This window comes from Pongo abelii, chromosome 4, assembly GCF_028885655.2.
Source record: "Pongo abelii isolate AG06213 chromosome 4, NHGRI_mPonAbe1-v2.0_pri, whole genome shotgun sequence".
Lineage (NCBI taxonomy): Eukaryota > Metazoa > Chordata > Mammalia > Primates > Hominidae > Pongo > Pongo abelii.
The window spans coordinates 81,347,728-81,364,437 of record NC_071989.2 but is presented as its reverse complement, the minus strand read 5'-3'; the positions used below and the strand labels follow the sequence as shown (position 1 = coordinate 81,364,437).

Here is a 16,710-nt window from a genome sequence, read left to right as displayed (position 1 = left end):
ATGAATTGACAGGGTCAAAAATAGATCCTTCTTATAATCCCTCTCAACTTAATAACTGATTGCTTGGGAGAGTTGACATTTCGTGATAGGATCAATAGCATGTTTCATCAGACTGTTGTGAAGGTAATAGGAAAATGAGGAAGAGGAGGTATTAAGAAAGCCCAGTGGTGGGGAAAATAAAGAGGAGAAAGGCAGGTTCAAAGTAAGAAGAAGCCAGCTTGGTTTGGGCTACCTGTAGAAATTCAGACTATTATCCATGCCGCATTATAAAAGATAATTTCTAAAAATGAATCCAAATTCTAAGGCTTTAACAGTTTCTCCTTTGTGAAACTCTTCATGAATCAGAAACCACAAACATTTATGGCGGTTTAGAACACCTCAGCTATGTTTAAAACTAATAAGAGGGGCAAATGTTTATCCCAGAAGTCACAACTTACCCTTTGTGTACTGCAATATCCTTTCCACCAAGACAGGGTATTTTGTAATACGCTGAGTAACCAACAGAATGCATTCTGGAATTCCTCGGCGTCGAGCCAAAAGATTACTATTTCGGAGCTTAAAAAATATATACATTTTACACACACAAATTCTACCTGTATTTACCTTTCAGGTGTGAATTTAACAATACAAAGAATCTGCAATAGTACAATTTTATGCAGACTTAACATTCATTGTTATCAATTAAAACAACGCATTATCACTAATTTAAATTGTATACTTTGTCATAAATTTCAGTACCCCAACTCGCCAAGATTTTAAGAAGTTTCAAGTTACTCTGATGTATTTGTAGTTACTTCCAAAAGAAGTTCCAATACTTCTAAGTGCCTCGATTTATGAATAGCAAAATTTTTGAAAAATAATAATAAATCAGAGTTAACTTTGAACATCAGTTTGCAGTTTACCATTTGTTTTCCCAACAGGTCTTCCTCCACATTTGTTATTATTCATTATAACTCTTAGAGTTTCCTCTAATCAGGACAACTTTTTTTCTAAAAATATCAAAGTATTCCTCATAGTATTCAAGTCCTCAACACACATTTATGTGGGAAAAAAAGGGAAGAGAATCTGGTAGCATTCTTAACATGACAGATAAAAATTTAGAATCCAGCAAACTTTATAAAACAAATTTCTTCAACAAATAAATCAGAAGAAGAAAAAAAGGGTGGGATAACATTCAAATGAAAAGAGAGTTAAGAGATATAACCACCTCATACAATAAGTGAACCTTGGTCAGATTCTGATTTAAGTAATCCAATTTTATGAGATAATCAGTGAAATTTTAAGATATCAAAAACTATTGTTGCTTTATTTGTATAATAATGTCGTAATTTTTAACTTTTTCATCTGGAGAAAAATATTACAGATGAAATTATATGATGTCATGAATCTGCTTCAAGCTAATTCAGAAGTGGAGTTCTGTGTTTATTTTCACTTTGATTTTTCTGATATATAACTTGGCATGAAACAGCTTCCCAGTATGTTACAAATATTCTCAGAAGGTTGGAAGACATGACCTCACAAATATACAAAAGGAAATGATTTGGGGGCAATATTTTACTAACACAGAAAAAGAGACTTTCCACCTTTGCCACAAACCTTCCACCTCCCTTCTTCTTCCTCTGAAAAGCATCATTAGCTATGAAATTTGTTTAAATCATTAAGAAACAAGCATAAACTATTTCTCCACACTGATTTATCACTTTGTAACAAAGTTTTAAAATACTTGCCTTAATAAAATTCTGAAACTTTTTATTCTGCTGGAGTTCTTTAAAGAGGTTAACAGCTTCTTTATGATGGCTACAGAATTCTCCATATATTTTCTTCATTTTACTTGCCTTTTCTTCTGAAAACTGGAAAGAATAACATTTCAATAATGATTTGTAAATTTAGTAAGTTCTAAACACACAAAAAATATGCAATTTTCATCTATTTCAAAATAGTATTTGCAAATAAAAAATAAATATCGTGGAATTTCTGAACACAATCACTTATCTCCTCAGACATTTTTTAAATTAAAATAAAAGAAAGTTGTTGAGTGGTAAGGGTCAACATAATGTGATATTATATTGAACTAATATAATTATCAAATAGCCAAATGAAAAACATTTGATATATTTTATTCTCTTCTTAGTTTTAATACAAATTTATAATTTCAATTTATAGTTTTAATACTTTTATAGATTGAAAAAAAAGTATATGGCAACATCTGGAGGCCTTCAGGAAGGTCTGGTCCCCCCACCCAAAAAAAACTCACTCATTTGGCATTTACATTGGCTAATGACCATGTCCATAGACTGAGTCCTTAGTAGGGAATTTGATTTTTTGTTCACACATTACAAGTAGATCAAGGGCAGGCTATCATTAGCCAACATGAAACAGACCAGTGAATAACCAGAATGCCTGTTTATTAGCTAAAGAAGAGAAGTAGAGATGTGGGCTGGATGTTTCAATAAGCCTTACCTGAAGAAAAACATCTGTAGAAAATCCACATAGGAATCAACTTAGAATCATAAGGTGCTGTAAAGAGAACTAGCTGAATGACTTGAATGCCATTTTTTTAGACTGTGATGGCCTTACATGCACATGTCCCATTGAAGAGCATCGTAATGGAAACCAGAACACATCCACCCTCTTAAAAGTACTTAAAATTTACATCACAACCTCTGATCTTTTTGTCTTTGCTTGTATGTGTGGGGCCAATAAGCCTCAAATGATAATTCTTAAACCACTTACAATCATTCAAAAAAAATTACTTGGGTACAAATATAACAAAACACATATATGACTCATATCGTAAAAACTATACAATGCCAGTGAAAGATGACAAAAATCTAAATAAATGAAGTGCTATATGACATTCACGGATTAGAGGACTCAAAATAGTAAAGATGTCAATTTTCTACAAACTGATATACAGTTTTAATACAATACTTAACAAAATCCCAGTATGCTTTTTAAAAATATAAATAAGACTATTCTAGAACATATATGAAAAAGGAAAGGAACTAGAATAGCCAAAACAATTTTGGAAAAAATAATAAAGTGGAAGGACTCAGTCTTCTAAGATTATACAGCTACAGTTATTAAGACTATGGAAAGATAGATCCATAGATCAGTGAAACAAAATGGTAACCCAGATGACCACATGATTTTTGACAAAAATGCAAAAGCAATTAGAGGAAGAACAGCCTTTACAACGAATGGCCCTGGAGCAATTGGACATCCATAGACAAAAAAAACCAAAAAAAACAAAAAAAAAACACCTCAACTTAACCTACTAAGTCTCATAACCTGCACAAAAAAATAACTCAAAGCACAACACACACTTAAATGTAAAACATCAAACTGTACAACTTTTTTTTTTTTGAGACAGGGTGCCACTTCTGATGCCCAGGCTGGAGTGCAGTGGTAGGATCTCGGCTCACTGCAACCTCAATCTCCCAGGCTCAAGCGATCTGCCCAACTGAGCCCACAAATAGCGGGGATTACAGGTGCATACCATCAGACCCAGCTAATTTTTGTATTTTTTGTAGAGACGGGGATTCATCATGATGCCCAGGCTGGTCTCAAACTCTTGAGCTCAAGTGACCCATCCACCTCGGCCTCCCAAAGTGCCGGGCTTACAGGCGTGCACCACCATGCCCAGCCAAAACTGTAAATCCTTTTTTAAAAATCAGAGAAAATGTTTGAGACCTAGGGCTAGACAAAGAATCCTTAAACTTGAAACTAATAGCACAATTCTTAAAAGGAAAAACAAACTAGACTTCATCAAAATTAGAAAATGAGAAGACAAGTTACAGATTTAGAGAAAGTTTGTCAATCACATATCTGACAAGAACTAATGTCTAGAATATGTAAACAAACCTTAATATTCATCAATAAGAAAACAAACAATCCAATTAGAAAATGAGCAAAAGACATAAACAGAAATTTCACTGAAAGGGATATATAGATGGCAAAGAAGCTCATGAAAAGATATTTAATATCATTAGCCATGAGAGAAGTGCAACTTGAACCATGAGATATTACTTTATACCTCTTAAAATAGCCAAAATTAAAAATAGTGTCAATATCAGATGTTGGTGAGGATGTAGAGAAACTGGATTACTTGTACAGTGTTGATGAGAAAGTAAAATGGCACATTTTCCACTCTGGAAAACAGTTAGCAGTTTCTTACAAAACTGAACATACAACTCCCATACAACCCAGAAATTGCATTCCTGGGCATTTATCCCAGAAAAATGAAAGCTTAGGTTTGCACCAAAATCTGCACCTGGGTGTTCATAGCAGCTTTATTTATAAGGCTAAAAACTGGAAACAAGAAGATATCCTTCAATAAGTGAATGAGTCAACAGTGATACATCAAGAGCACGGAATACTACTCAGCATAACTCCCCCATTTTCAGCATACAGACCAACAGCTGAACTCCATCGCTGTAAATGACAGGATGAAACAGCTTCAAAAAACAGTACATTTGGAGAAGATGGCATTCTAGCATCTACCCAGGGAAAGTCATGCTAAAGCAACTGCAGATGGAGCTCCCTGCCTTTCCAAGTGTTGCAGACCACTGTAAAACATGACATCCAGGTGAATTCCTGATTTTTTTCCCCTAAGTGGCCCATTCACTCAATAAATATTAACAGTGTCATGCACTGTTCCAGGTGCTGAAATATAGCAGTAATCAAATAGCCAAGAATCCCTGCCTTACTGGGAGTTACAGTCTAATGATGGCAAACACATCATCAGAATGTCACTATGAATGTTTCAAAAATGATTTTTTTTTACTCATGTTGATGAAAGGGCAGATTTTGATTCAAATCCCACTTACGTCACCAAGGTCAAGGACTTTAAGGTTTTCTTACCTGTTGTACCAGAATATCTCCAATTCGGTCGATCACAAAATTCCTGTCGCTGCCAGCACAGGATTCCTGCCTTCGTTCCTTCATACTGTAGAAGAAGTGCCTGTGGATTTCAAGCAACTCATCTAAACAGGGGAAAATTTTATCCACGGTGCTGTGGTCCAGCTGCAGCTCCTCTTTCATGCCTTTCCTGAAGATCTCAGACATGATGAACAGGGTCTGGATGTGATGCATCTCTGTTTGCATTAGCTCTGAAATGTGTGAGCACACATAAGCCTTAAACAAGCTTTAAAAAGCAAGTATCACTATTAAACTAAATTAGCAACTCAACACTATATGTTACGCAAATAAAAAAGAAATGTTTAAGAACATCAAGAATATTTATTCCAATACAAAAGTCAACATTAAACATTTCATTCACCCTAAAATATTAAATCATTTTCTTTTATCCAGATACTAAAGAGGACATATATGTCAAGTCCAATATACAAGAATCTAATGTATCTGAAACTCAATAATATAACTAGCTAGCATCTTTAGATACCTTCAGCTAGGAACTAGGTCTTATTCCAACCTGAATGCCCTATAAAATACAACTTAGTTTGTTGGCTTTCTTTCTTCCTTTCTTTGTTTGGTTTTTGCATTGAGCAGGAGCACAATTAATTTGGTGAAATGAATGGAACTAAATAAAGTTCTTCAATGCAGATAACCATAGGTCCTTTCTATGGCAGAATCTGTCTCCAAAATTCCACTTTCTCCAGAGGAAAACAATGCATCACAATCAATCAAAGGACACCATCAAGAAAGTGGAAAGACAACCCACAGAATGGGAGAAAATATTTGTAAATAATTTATCTGATAAGGAACTTGTATCTAGTATATTTTTAAAAATCTTATAACTCAACAATATAAATAAATAAATAACCAATTCAAAAATGGTCAAAGGATTTGAACAGATGTTTCTCCAAAAAGATATACAAATGGCCAATAAGAATATGAAAATATGCTCAACGCCATTAGCTATTGGGGAAATGCAAATCAAAACCAAAATGAGACATCACTTCACACACATTAGGATAATCATAATAAAAAAGCAATAAACAGGTGTTGGTGATGATGTGGAGAAACTGGAACCCTCATACATTGCTGGTGGGAATGCAAAATGGTATAGCTGCTTTGGAAAACAGTCTGGCATTTTTTCAAGTGATTAAACGTAAAGCTATTCTATGACCCCAGAAGTGGAAAAACCCAAAATGTCCATCAATTGATGATTAGGAAAACAAAATAGAATATTCATCATCCATAAAAAGGAATGGTGTACCCATACATATTACAACTAGGATGAACCTTAAAAACAGTATGCTAGGTGACAAAAGCCAGCCACAAAAGACCACATATTGTACCATTCACGTAAAATGTCTAGAATAGACAAATCTGTAGAGACAGAAAGTAGATTAGTGTTTGCCAGAGGCTGGCGGGAGGCGTAAATGGGGAGTGACTGGTAACATGTACGGGATTTTTGAAGTGATGAAGATTTTCTGAAATTAGACAGGACCTGATGGCTACCACAACTTTGTGAATATACTAAAACCTACTAGATTGTGTACTTGCAAAGGAGTGGATTTTGAGCAGGTGAATTGTACCTCAATTTTTAAAACGCATCAGGAGAGAAAATAACAACTCACAATTTACAGGTGCACCAAAAGTACTAGTTGTACGTTAATGACTATTTCCAAACTTACTGCAAGTTTTGGGAAAGAAACTTAAATATCAGCCACGGAGAGTCAGCAAGTCTAAATATAGCTTTAATATTTTATCAAAAATAAAAATTTATTTAATTGGAAATCTACCAACTTTGAATTATTATTTCCTACATTTTTAGTGCCTACTGTATGCTAAGCACTTACCTGTATCATTTCATTTAATCTTTTAACCCATTAATACATTATGACCCAGAAAATAGGAATGATTTTCCTTATCTTTAAAAGAGAAACAGTGAGGAAGAGAAGGTAAAGAATTTGCCCTGGAACGCAAGCCTTTCTGACACAAAAGACCATGTAATAATTCATCCCAATGGGTTAGATTACTTTTAATAATATGAAATTGAGAGGTAAATGAAGAAAATTGACAGTAGAATATAAATTGCTTAAGAAATACTTAAAGGGGCAGCATCTTCCTTTCCAAAGTAACTCGCACATACACAGCTTTTGACGGATTTCTAAGCACACTCATACACCATCTCATCTGCTGTCCATAACCACCACCTGATGCAGGTGACAAGGCATCCTCACTGCCCGTGGACTTTGGGGCCCATGTTTGCATACGCAGGATTAGTGAAAAGACCCAGTGTTATCTTTAAAGTAGGGTATCTTCTTGGAACCACATTTTGACATCTACTTTGTAGTTGAAATTTTTTGAAGTTTCGTTTTTTCCAAGTCTATAATTTAACTTTCTCCAATCCAGAATGCCTTCATCCCAAATAGCGTGACAAAATACAATCTCACCACAGCTGAATTCTGTACTCAGGATGGCAGCACATAGTCAAACCCTGCCCTAACCCAGATGCAGCTACTCACACTGCACCTGGTCTCTGTGAATGGCTGGTGTATGCAGCCAAACTGGAAGGCCATATGCAATAGCCCTACATTAAAATATGTAAAGGTTCACTGCAATTCTTATATAGAAGAGGTAAGAGTACAGGCCAAACCTAAGTAAACTTGAAAGGAATACGGGAAATAACATTTGCTCTGTGCCAGGTACATATTATGCCTCATTGCAGTCTCAAAACAATATTTAAAACCTGAGTATTATTAGGTTATTGCAAAACCGATTGTGGTTTTTGCTATTACTTTTAATATTATCCTCATTTTACAGATGGAGAAACTAAGGTCTAGGTGATTTAAATAATTTGTCTGCAATCAGGTAAATAGAAAATGATAGAACTGGGATTTTACCCAACTCTGTACAGTTGCAAATTCCATGTTCTTTTCTCTGTACCACACTGCTTCAACCCAAAGAGCATATTTGAAATGCTTACCAAAAATGACATCCTGTCTTTTGATGACATCCTTCTCCTGCCTATTACAAAATGAGGGATCCACCACAAGACTCCAAGATTCTGCTTCAAACTCCTGGGCATCACTGCTGAGGTCACTCCACAGAGAAGAATCCACAACATCTAATGTGTGTTTAGAAAAGAAAAGCCGGAAGTACAATAACGCAGCACAAATATACGTTCGTAAGTCTACAGATTCCTCACCCTAAATAAATCTGCTATGAACATGGAAACTACTCAACCAAAACATATTAACATAGAGTGAAACATCTTTTTTTTTAAAGACAGAGTCTCTCTCTGTCGCCCAGGCTGGAGTGGAATGGCGCAATCTCAGCTCACTGCAACCTCTGCCTCCCGGGTTCAAGCAATTCTCCTGCCTCAGCCTCCCAACTAGCAAGGATTACAGGCACATGCCACCACACCTGGCTTAGTTTTTATATTTTTGGTAGAGATGGGGTTTCACCATGTTGGCCAGGCTGGTCTTGAACTCCTGACCTCAAGTGATCCACCCACCTCAGCCTCCCAAAGTGCTGGGATTACAGGCCTGAGCCACTGTGCCCAGCCAGACTGAAACATCTTAAAACTGGACTGATGAAATGGTCCAAATTAAGACAGCTTTCATGAAAGCGAAGAAGAATCAGATATTTAAAAAGAGCGATTGTTCATATGGAGGAAAAAAGACATTTGAAGATTCTTTTGCTTGTTTTGGCCTGCTGTATTTTAGTTTTATTTTTGGTAACCTACAGAGTCCATAATGTGTCTACAGAATCTTGAACACACCAATTTCTTCTGCCCCGGGTTATTTTGTACTGTTTACTAAAATCTGAATTGTGTACTCATCCATTTGATTTGCCCCTGACTTGCTAAGACACAAAGCAGCGTGTAAGTACTTGAGTCACAAATGAGTGCAGATTTTTCTGATAAAATTACAAACAAACCACACATACATACACGCCCTCCCCCCCACCCCCCCCCCCACCCACTCCTCAGGAAAACTAAACCCTATTTACCCAAATGACACTCATTAGAGAGGTTCCAGCTCAGAGCAGTACAAATGAGATGACAATGAATTTAAAGACTTAAGATTAAAATAAAACGGGTTGCTGGGGCAGAGTCCACTCCTCTCTCTTGTCACTACTCTCTTTCCATTTGGTTTTCCTTCTTACTGGTGCAGCTTGTATAGAAAAACCAATTCCCTAGATTAAGTCCTGCTCTATAAAATATGCTTTAAAAAATGCTTTAATGGCTGGGCACAGTGGATCATGCCTGTAATCCCAGCACTTTGGGAGGCCGAGGCGGTTGGATCACCTGAGGTCAGGAGTTCAAGACCAGCCTGGCCAATGTGGCGAAACCCCATCTCTACGAACAATACAAAAATTAGCTGGGGGTGGTGATGCGCACCTGTACTCCCAGCTACTTGGGAGGCTGTGGCAGAAGAATCGCTTGAACCTGCGAGCTCGAGGTTGCAGTGAGCCGAGATCATACCACTGCACTCCAGCCTGGGCAACAGAGTGAGACTCCATCTCAAAACAAAATGTTTTTATTCTCCTAGGAGGCAACAGATGGGGTAAGTATCTCAGAGATCCAAAGAAGACCGGTCTTAACTAACTAAAGTATGTTTTTGATACAGGATCCTATTCTAATTCATCAATAGCTATAAAACATTTTTAATAATAAGCACACAATATATTTCATTCATTTCTCTTCATTATGCTTGTGACATTCTTTTAGTAATATGTCTATTTAAAATTTACATCATATTTCCTTGGTCACTATCTGGTTGTCTCCTCTGGGGCTAAATTTTCATTCTTTTAAAAAGTAGAACCTACACCAAAGAGACACCCTGAAACAGACTTCTTTGAAAAAGAAAAAAAAAATGCTTCAATCTTATTTCCTTCAGACAATATCCTTTTCGCAAATGCTAACAAAAACACAAATAAATGGAAGTGTGTCTTCTCCTCACCTTCCATTATGAAAGACTCTGTAGAGGGAGAAGAGCCCATGGACTGTAGCAGCTCATCAGAATGAGACCTGCTTCTGCAGCTGTTACTGTCACTCTCAGACTCCAAGGATGTGGCTGATCTCCTGAAGCTAGGAGAGAGGGAGGGGAGCAAAGTTAGCCCCAGCAGCCTCTCTGAGCCATTAATATGTAAAAACACACTCAGCCTTACCTTTCCAAGGTGGTGCCTGGAACACTTCTGGACAATGGATGGACCTGTCCCACAGTCTCCCTCCTTCCAGTCGGCAATCCGACAGGCATGGAGGAAGAAGGGTGCAAGGAGAGACCAGGCTGTGGGATGTCTCTAAATGAAGAATCTGTAAATCAGAACAGATGCTTCATGTGGTTTCCAGGTCAGTAATTACAAGTAAAAGTAGTCACTTATAAGCCAGAAAGCTAAACCCTGCAATGACTACTTGTAATCTGTTGCCCGCTCTGCCTTAAAACCAGTCTCCCTGCTAGATTCTGACACTTGCTCCTAGTGTCTCTTTCATTTTACACCCTCCTGACACCCATGCTGCAGGCCTGCTTCCGCATCTCCACTTGGAGACTGTGGGTGTTTGGGATTGCACAAACAAACAAGACAATGGAATGGGGAAATACTGCACCAGCTTTCCCGTAAATCACTGCTTGTACTCCTTAGAGCCAGCTTTAAATAGTTGCAAGGTGTTATTAGTACTGTTACTGAATGCATATTGTGTGTATAAACAAGCATCCACACACAGAGAACATGTCAATGGAATGGAATGATGCTGGAGAGCCTATTCTTCATGGTATAAGCATCTCAGGCAAATGAAGCCTGCAAGCCAAGCTGGGCTATTCTCTCTCACACATGGAAAACTAAATAGGGCTTCTGTATTTTTCTGGTCAGTTCTAAAATATTCTGGGCACAGATGCATTTACATTTGATGTGTACTATAAATGACTCAGAAGACATTTCGATCCCATATTATAGCTGTGTAGCATATACATTCTCAAGCAAAAGGGGAAAAATGCTTACATAGATCCCGGACATTACAAAGCATTTTACACATGCATAAGTTAATTTTATTCTTATGACTCCCATGTGAAGAGGAGTAATATGTGGTATTTCATCAATTCTAAGATACTATTTATTTTCACATTTAACCCTATGAAAATGAGAAGCCCCTTATAAGTGACATCATCAAAGAGACTTTTGGGGTCAAGGCAAGAGAGTGATGTGACAGTTGTTACTACCTGCACCAACTTAACCTAATATAACATTACACCCAATAGCATATTACCACAAATTTGCATGCATAATTGTCCCCTGATTAAAGTGGTTTTAAAATATCAGTCACACTTTGTTACATGGAAATGAAAAGTTACCACGCACTTAAAATTCCTGCCACATGTCAAGCAACACAACTTTAGGCAGAAGACGTCGCAAAATCTCTCGCAATAAAGCAAGAGATTTTCAAATTTAGGAGACATTGGCGTGATTGGTTCTTGTATGCAATGTAAAGAACTGTCAAAGGGCACCAATTATTTTAAAGAGAAACTGCTTAAATTTCAGCAATATACACTTCAGGAAAAACAGAGCCACCAAATTTTAAAATATGCAAACCAAACTCCAGTATGCCTGGAAATTTCACGGTCATTCTAAAGGTGCTAATGAGATCACAGCCTCTAGCACAGCTAATTAAACACCAGGTAACTATAATAATGGACAACAGAAACTGATAAGAATCTATAGACTCCAAATTTGAAGACTTTTTCCATCAAACATTGCGATTCTTAAAAAGAATGTGGTGTGTATTTGTATAGACAAATATATTACTGCAATATTACTATACTATGCTACTGCTAGGAAAACAAAGTAAGGTACATTTCATGTAGTATTTCTCTTTTCCTCGAAGGATTATTAATATATCAGCACAGCATATTCCACCAGACAGCATCTTAGAATTGAAGCAACATGTTAATACCTTCTCCTTATAGCCCTCTCTAATATAAAAGATCATATGGTACATACAACACAAAAGTTCTTAGGTTGGCCTAGAAGTTGATAGCCTTTTCGACGACTTTATAGAACTAAAAATTATGCCAAGCATATGTTATGAAAGAAGAAATAACTGGATAAATGAGAAAACAAAAGGAGATCTTTTTATAATGGAAAAATGTGTAGTATGTATTAAATTTTTAAAAGTTCTTGTCGTTTTCTACATCACTTACTTCCAAGGATGGTCTGTGGTTTGTTCTTGTTATATTTCTCTTGGAATTTCTGGTAAAGAATATTAGAAACACATAAAGTAAGATCAAAGTATCATTGGACTATAAGAATATCCACATAGTTACACAGAACAGGATTCTTATCTATATCATTTTTGTTATTTTATTTCCAAGAGGAATTCAAAGCAAAAGACATTAAATGCAATGAAGAGTAAAATGTGATAATAAAATGTGCAGGTTATAATGAAGGGGCCTCGTGAACATGCACCTCCTGAACACTCCTGGCTTCATTAAAAGCCTCAGGGGAACAGAAACCAGAGGTCTCCAGCTCATGTGTCCAGACCTAGGCTGAAAGTTCCTATCAATGCTGCCTTTCTCCTTCTTGTTTCTTGCTACCTCCTGCTATCCCTCCTGACTATAGGAAACAACCACCTGGAGCACTGAAATATCACCTTCAAAACAGCCCTCAACTCTGTGATCTAATGCAATATGTGTTCCTATTGACACAGAGGTTTGCAACTGCAAATTTCCCCCTGAAGGATCATCATGTTCACTCACATGCATCTGTGACATGACTACTGAGTGGAAAAGAAAGGAATAGAATCACAGACACCTTCACCTACTCAAGCCCATTCCCAACTACAGAGAACATTCTTCTAGTCCAGTGGTTCTCAAACTGAGGTCTCAGGACCAGCAGCAGCATCATCACCTGCAAACTTGTTAGAAATGCACATTCTCAGGCTCCACCTCAGATCTACAGAATCAGAAATTCTGGAATTGGGTCCCAGAAATCTGTGTGGTCACAGGTCTTCCAGTGACTGTGAGGCTTGCAGACATTTGTGACTTACTACTCTGATCTTCATTTGCAGGTACCCAGGGCTTGCACTGGTAAACCAAGCAGGTCTCAACAGAAAGCCTAACCTAGCCACAGCATATAACACAAATATCTGGACTTGAGCTTTCCTTCCATTTCTAACAGTGTACAGTTAAGCAAATAACTATACACTTTGAGCATATGTTATGTTATCGCTATCATGATCACTTTAGAAATAAATCTAGATGGTAATAAAAAAGAGTAAAAGCTCAAATAGATACTATGAAGCAACCATGCTACATATATATTCACAGATCACTGAGCAATTACCTTGGTGCATGCAGGCACAGCATCTTTACAACCTTTGTGCACATTTGCATTACAGTCTGAAATAAAGGGAAAAGATACAAAAGCATCCATCTTACTTAATTCGTCTGAAATTATTAATACTACATCATGCTTTTACTGGTCATTATAAAAATAACACATAAACATTACAAATATCTGGAAAACTAAAGAAGGAAAGACAAATATTTAAATCACATGTATCCTCACCACTCAAGCACAAGCAGAATGCTATTATTTTGATCTCTTTGGAGATATTTCTCCCCTTATGCACAGGATCTTATCAATTACTAAATCAGAAGTTACGAATGATATACACTTCTGCAATGTTCTGTGTCTCCCTGAGAACTCACTTCCTATTACATGCATTACATTGCATGGGATTTCTGACACCTGGCTGGTAGTAACTCCCCACTCTCACATTGGGTAAAATGCCTATCACAAGCAGAAGAAAGAAGACAAACTCTTAACAATGCTGAAAAAAATGTATTGTGAGGTCTTGGCAAGAATTCCTACTAACCAGAAATTTGAGGTAGTCTAATTAAATGAGAAATGTTAGCCCTGTGCCCATTGTTTTATATCATAAACAATGGGCACATGTCATAAAACAATGTCGTCTCACTGGAAGAATGTAAGGGAATACTTTCCCTGCCCCTTTCTGCCCATGAACACAGACACTGAGGCTGTCCTCATGGAAAGCTGCACTGCGTGGGCACTGGTTGCTGCCAAGCTGTTGTCTTTGGGTCCTTTCCCTTCCCACCTGCACATCACCACCCCACACACACTGTAGCATAGACCGAGGAGCCTGGGTGCATCAGAAACATATGCAGAAGGAATCCTTCTGTGGGAGTGGAAGATCCCATGTTGGTCCATCAAAGCCACGCTGCATAAATGCCAGTGACCCAACAAGAACTGGGCAGGAAGCTGAGCCCTACGACTGTCCTCAGGCTGCAGGTCTGAAGAGGCATTTCAGTCAGCACGCCAGTGGCCAGCAAGCAGGGCCCAAGGCTAATCTATGCATTGGCCTGGCTGATAAGCATCAGATTCAGACAGCCCTCTCCTCATTGCAGAGTGAGTAAATAATAGGGAAAATGTAGATACCCTAAGATACCACAGAACAAAGTTACACCAATAACTCACCAGAAGAAGCAACCACTGAATACTAGATCCAGAAATAGGAAAGAAACTTTAGATACTTGAACATTGTTCTTGATAAGAGACAGAAGACGGGGGCCTCAGTAAAATAGAATGAAACGGCATGAAGGGAGAATAGGATGTGAGACTTGGCCTGCAGGAGGAGAGGAAAATGGAGCTTCATGAGACAGGCAAGGACTGCAAGGAAGGGAAAGAGACAAGAGCACAATCTGAACTGAACTGAGAAGGATCTGTGTGGCACAGACATCAAAGCCGAGCTATGAAATTACACTTGAAAGACTCCCTCCAGAATGTGGAGAAGAGGAAGGGTATAATTATAAAATAGATGTCATACAAAGAACATAGATAGCAGAGATCACACTTACCCAAGGAAGAGATCAGAAAAATTAGATCAGAAGCAGTGACAGTCAAAGCCACCATAGACAAGAATTCTATAAAGCTGAAAAAGCACCCAAAATGACACATCAAAAGTTCTCACTGTTTCCTAAGAAAGATAATTAAATGACACCTATTCTATAGACATATCCTCATAATATCCATATGATTAAAAAGTGAAAATTCCTCAAGCATAAGGCAGAAAACAAGGGTTATCAACAAAGGAATAGCATCAGGTTGGCCCTAGACTTTTCCACTTTAACAATAAATGCCCAAATCTGTTGGAGCAATGTTGGCAAGGCAATGAAGGGAAAAGACTTTGGTCCAAGAATTTATTTAACTAAGTTGTTTTTCTTGTGTGAAAAAAAAAAAAAAACAATATGTCCCTTAGTACATGAAGTTTCAGATCAACAGATCGCTCCTATTTTAGCCTTTTGAGGACAGAATCAAAATTAGGAGTTCAAGAAGGATTCACTGTAGTTTTTTTTTTTTTTTAAAGAAACAAAAGTGAGCAGTAAAACAAGCTAAACAAAGAACCACATCTAAAAAACTGCAGGTAGAGATAGAGCTGAATAAAAGAGTCAACTTTTTTTTGAAATAGAAAATTATACTTGAAAGATTAAATATAATAATCTTATGAAAAGAATAATAATTAATTTGGTGTATTAACAGAGGCTGGGCTGGGGGAGAGTAAACATAATGGAAATAAAAAAGTATTAAATTATTAGCCTTCCACAGCCTTAAAGCTACTATTAGTTGATATTAAAAGAGCATATCTTGCCAAATCCCTGGAGAAGACAAAAGCAAACAACACATGGTCTAAATAGCTAAACTAGACATCAAGGAAAAGAGCAAGGACCTATTAAAGATATGTTGGTAGCAGTAAAATTAAATGTAAAATGTTAAAAACCCTGTTATAAAACAACATCCTTCAGCTACATTACAGATTACCTCCAGCTAAATTAAAGACATGCACCTCAAATTGAAAACACAGAAATAGTTGAGAGAAATACAAACAAATGGAAAGCAGGAGGAATATTAAGTTTAGACAAGGTAAAACTAAATGCAAAAGGCATCTAATGAAGTTAAAAGGATAATTTTATGTTGATTAAGGTTAAACCTGCAATGAAGATATGATATATACATTTCTGTGTAACAGATAATGTAGCATCAAAATAATAGCCAACAAACTTATTTATAAGCAAGGGTAATTTTATAGAAATATAATTTTGTGGAAAATTTGCAACTCAGGCTTTAACAGAGGAAAATTACACAAGAATTTTGAATACTTATACAATACTATGTGTTGTTTTATATCATATCTTGTTTTTAAGATTAGGAATATTAACCTTCACAATTAAAAACAAAAATGCACCCATGGAAAAAGATTATTTAACCAAAACAGCAGAGACTGTATGTGTCATATTTGTATTGCTCAATGTAAAAACCTTAATATGAATAAGCAAAGTTTAAACCACCCTCTCCCCCAGCCAAAAAGTAACTCTGTAAATTTTGAAATTACTTCTAAAAAAAATTGTGGGTAAAAGAGGAAATCAAATATACACTTTGACCTACTCATACTGATTCTAGAATTTAATCTTAGGCAATTACCAAATATGTGGACAATGATATGTGCAAAAGAATGCTCATTGCCAAATTATTTGTTTAAAAACTTAGGAAAAAATTAAATGTTCAGAAACAAATAGTTAAATACATTTGATGCCAGCATCAAATGAAACAGCATTAAAAGCTCACATATAGCTGGGTGTTGTGGCATGTGCCTGTAGTCCCAGCTACTCAGGAGGCTGAGGCAGGAGAATCGCTTGAGCCTGGGAGGCAGTGGTTGCAGTAAGCTGAGACTGTACCACTGGACTCCAGCCTGGGCAACAGAGCGAGGCTCCCATAGTTTTTTAT

General features: G+C 36.9%; 1 protein-coding gene across 8 annotated transcripts in view; it reads right to left on the bottom strand.

Moving 5' to 3' along the window:
- Positions 1-16,710, bottom strand: part of ARHGEF28 (Rho guanine nucleotide exchange factor 28) — a 316,787-nt gene that overhangs the window by 57,245 nt on the left and 242,832 nt on the right. For all 8 annotated transcript variants that reach the window (XM_063723960.1, XM_054555205.2, XM_024246795.3 and 5 more), the window contains 8 exon segments: positions 13,252-13,307; positions 12,111-12,159; positions 10,087-10,231; positions 9,879-10,006; positions 7,898-8,038; positions 4,864-5,111; positions 1,728-1,850; positions 438-555 (listed from right to left, as the gene is read on the bottom strand). In XM_063723960.1, the coding sequence (XP_063580030.1) occupies positions 438-555; positions 1,728-1,850; positions 4,864-5,111; positions 7,898-8,038; positions 9,879-10,006; positions 10,087-10,231; positions 12,111-12,159; positions 13,252-13,307 (1,008 nt within the window).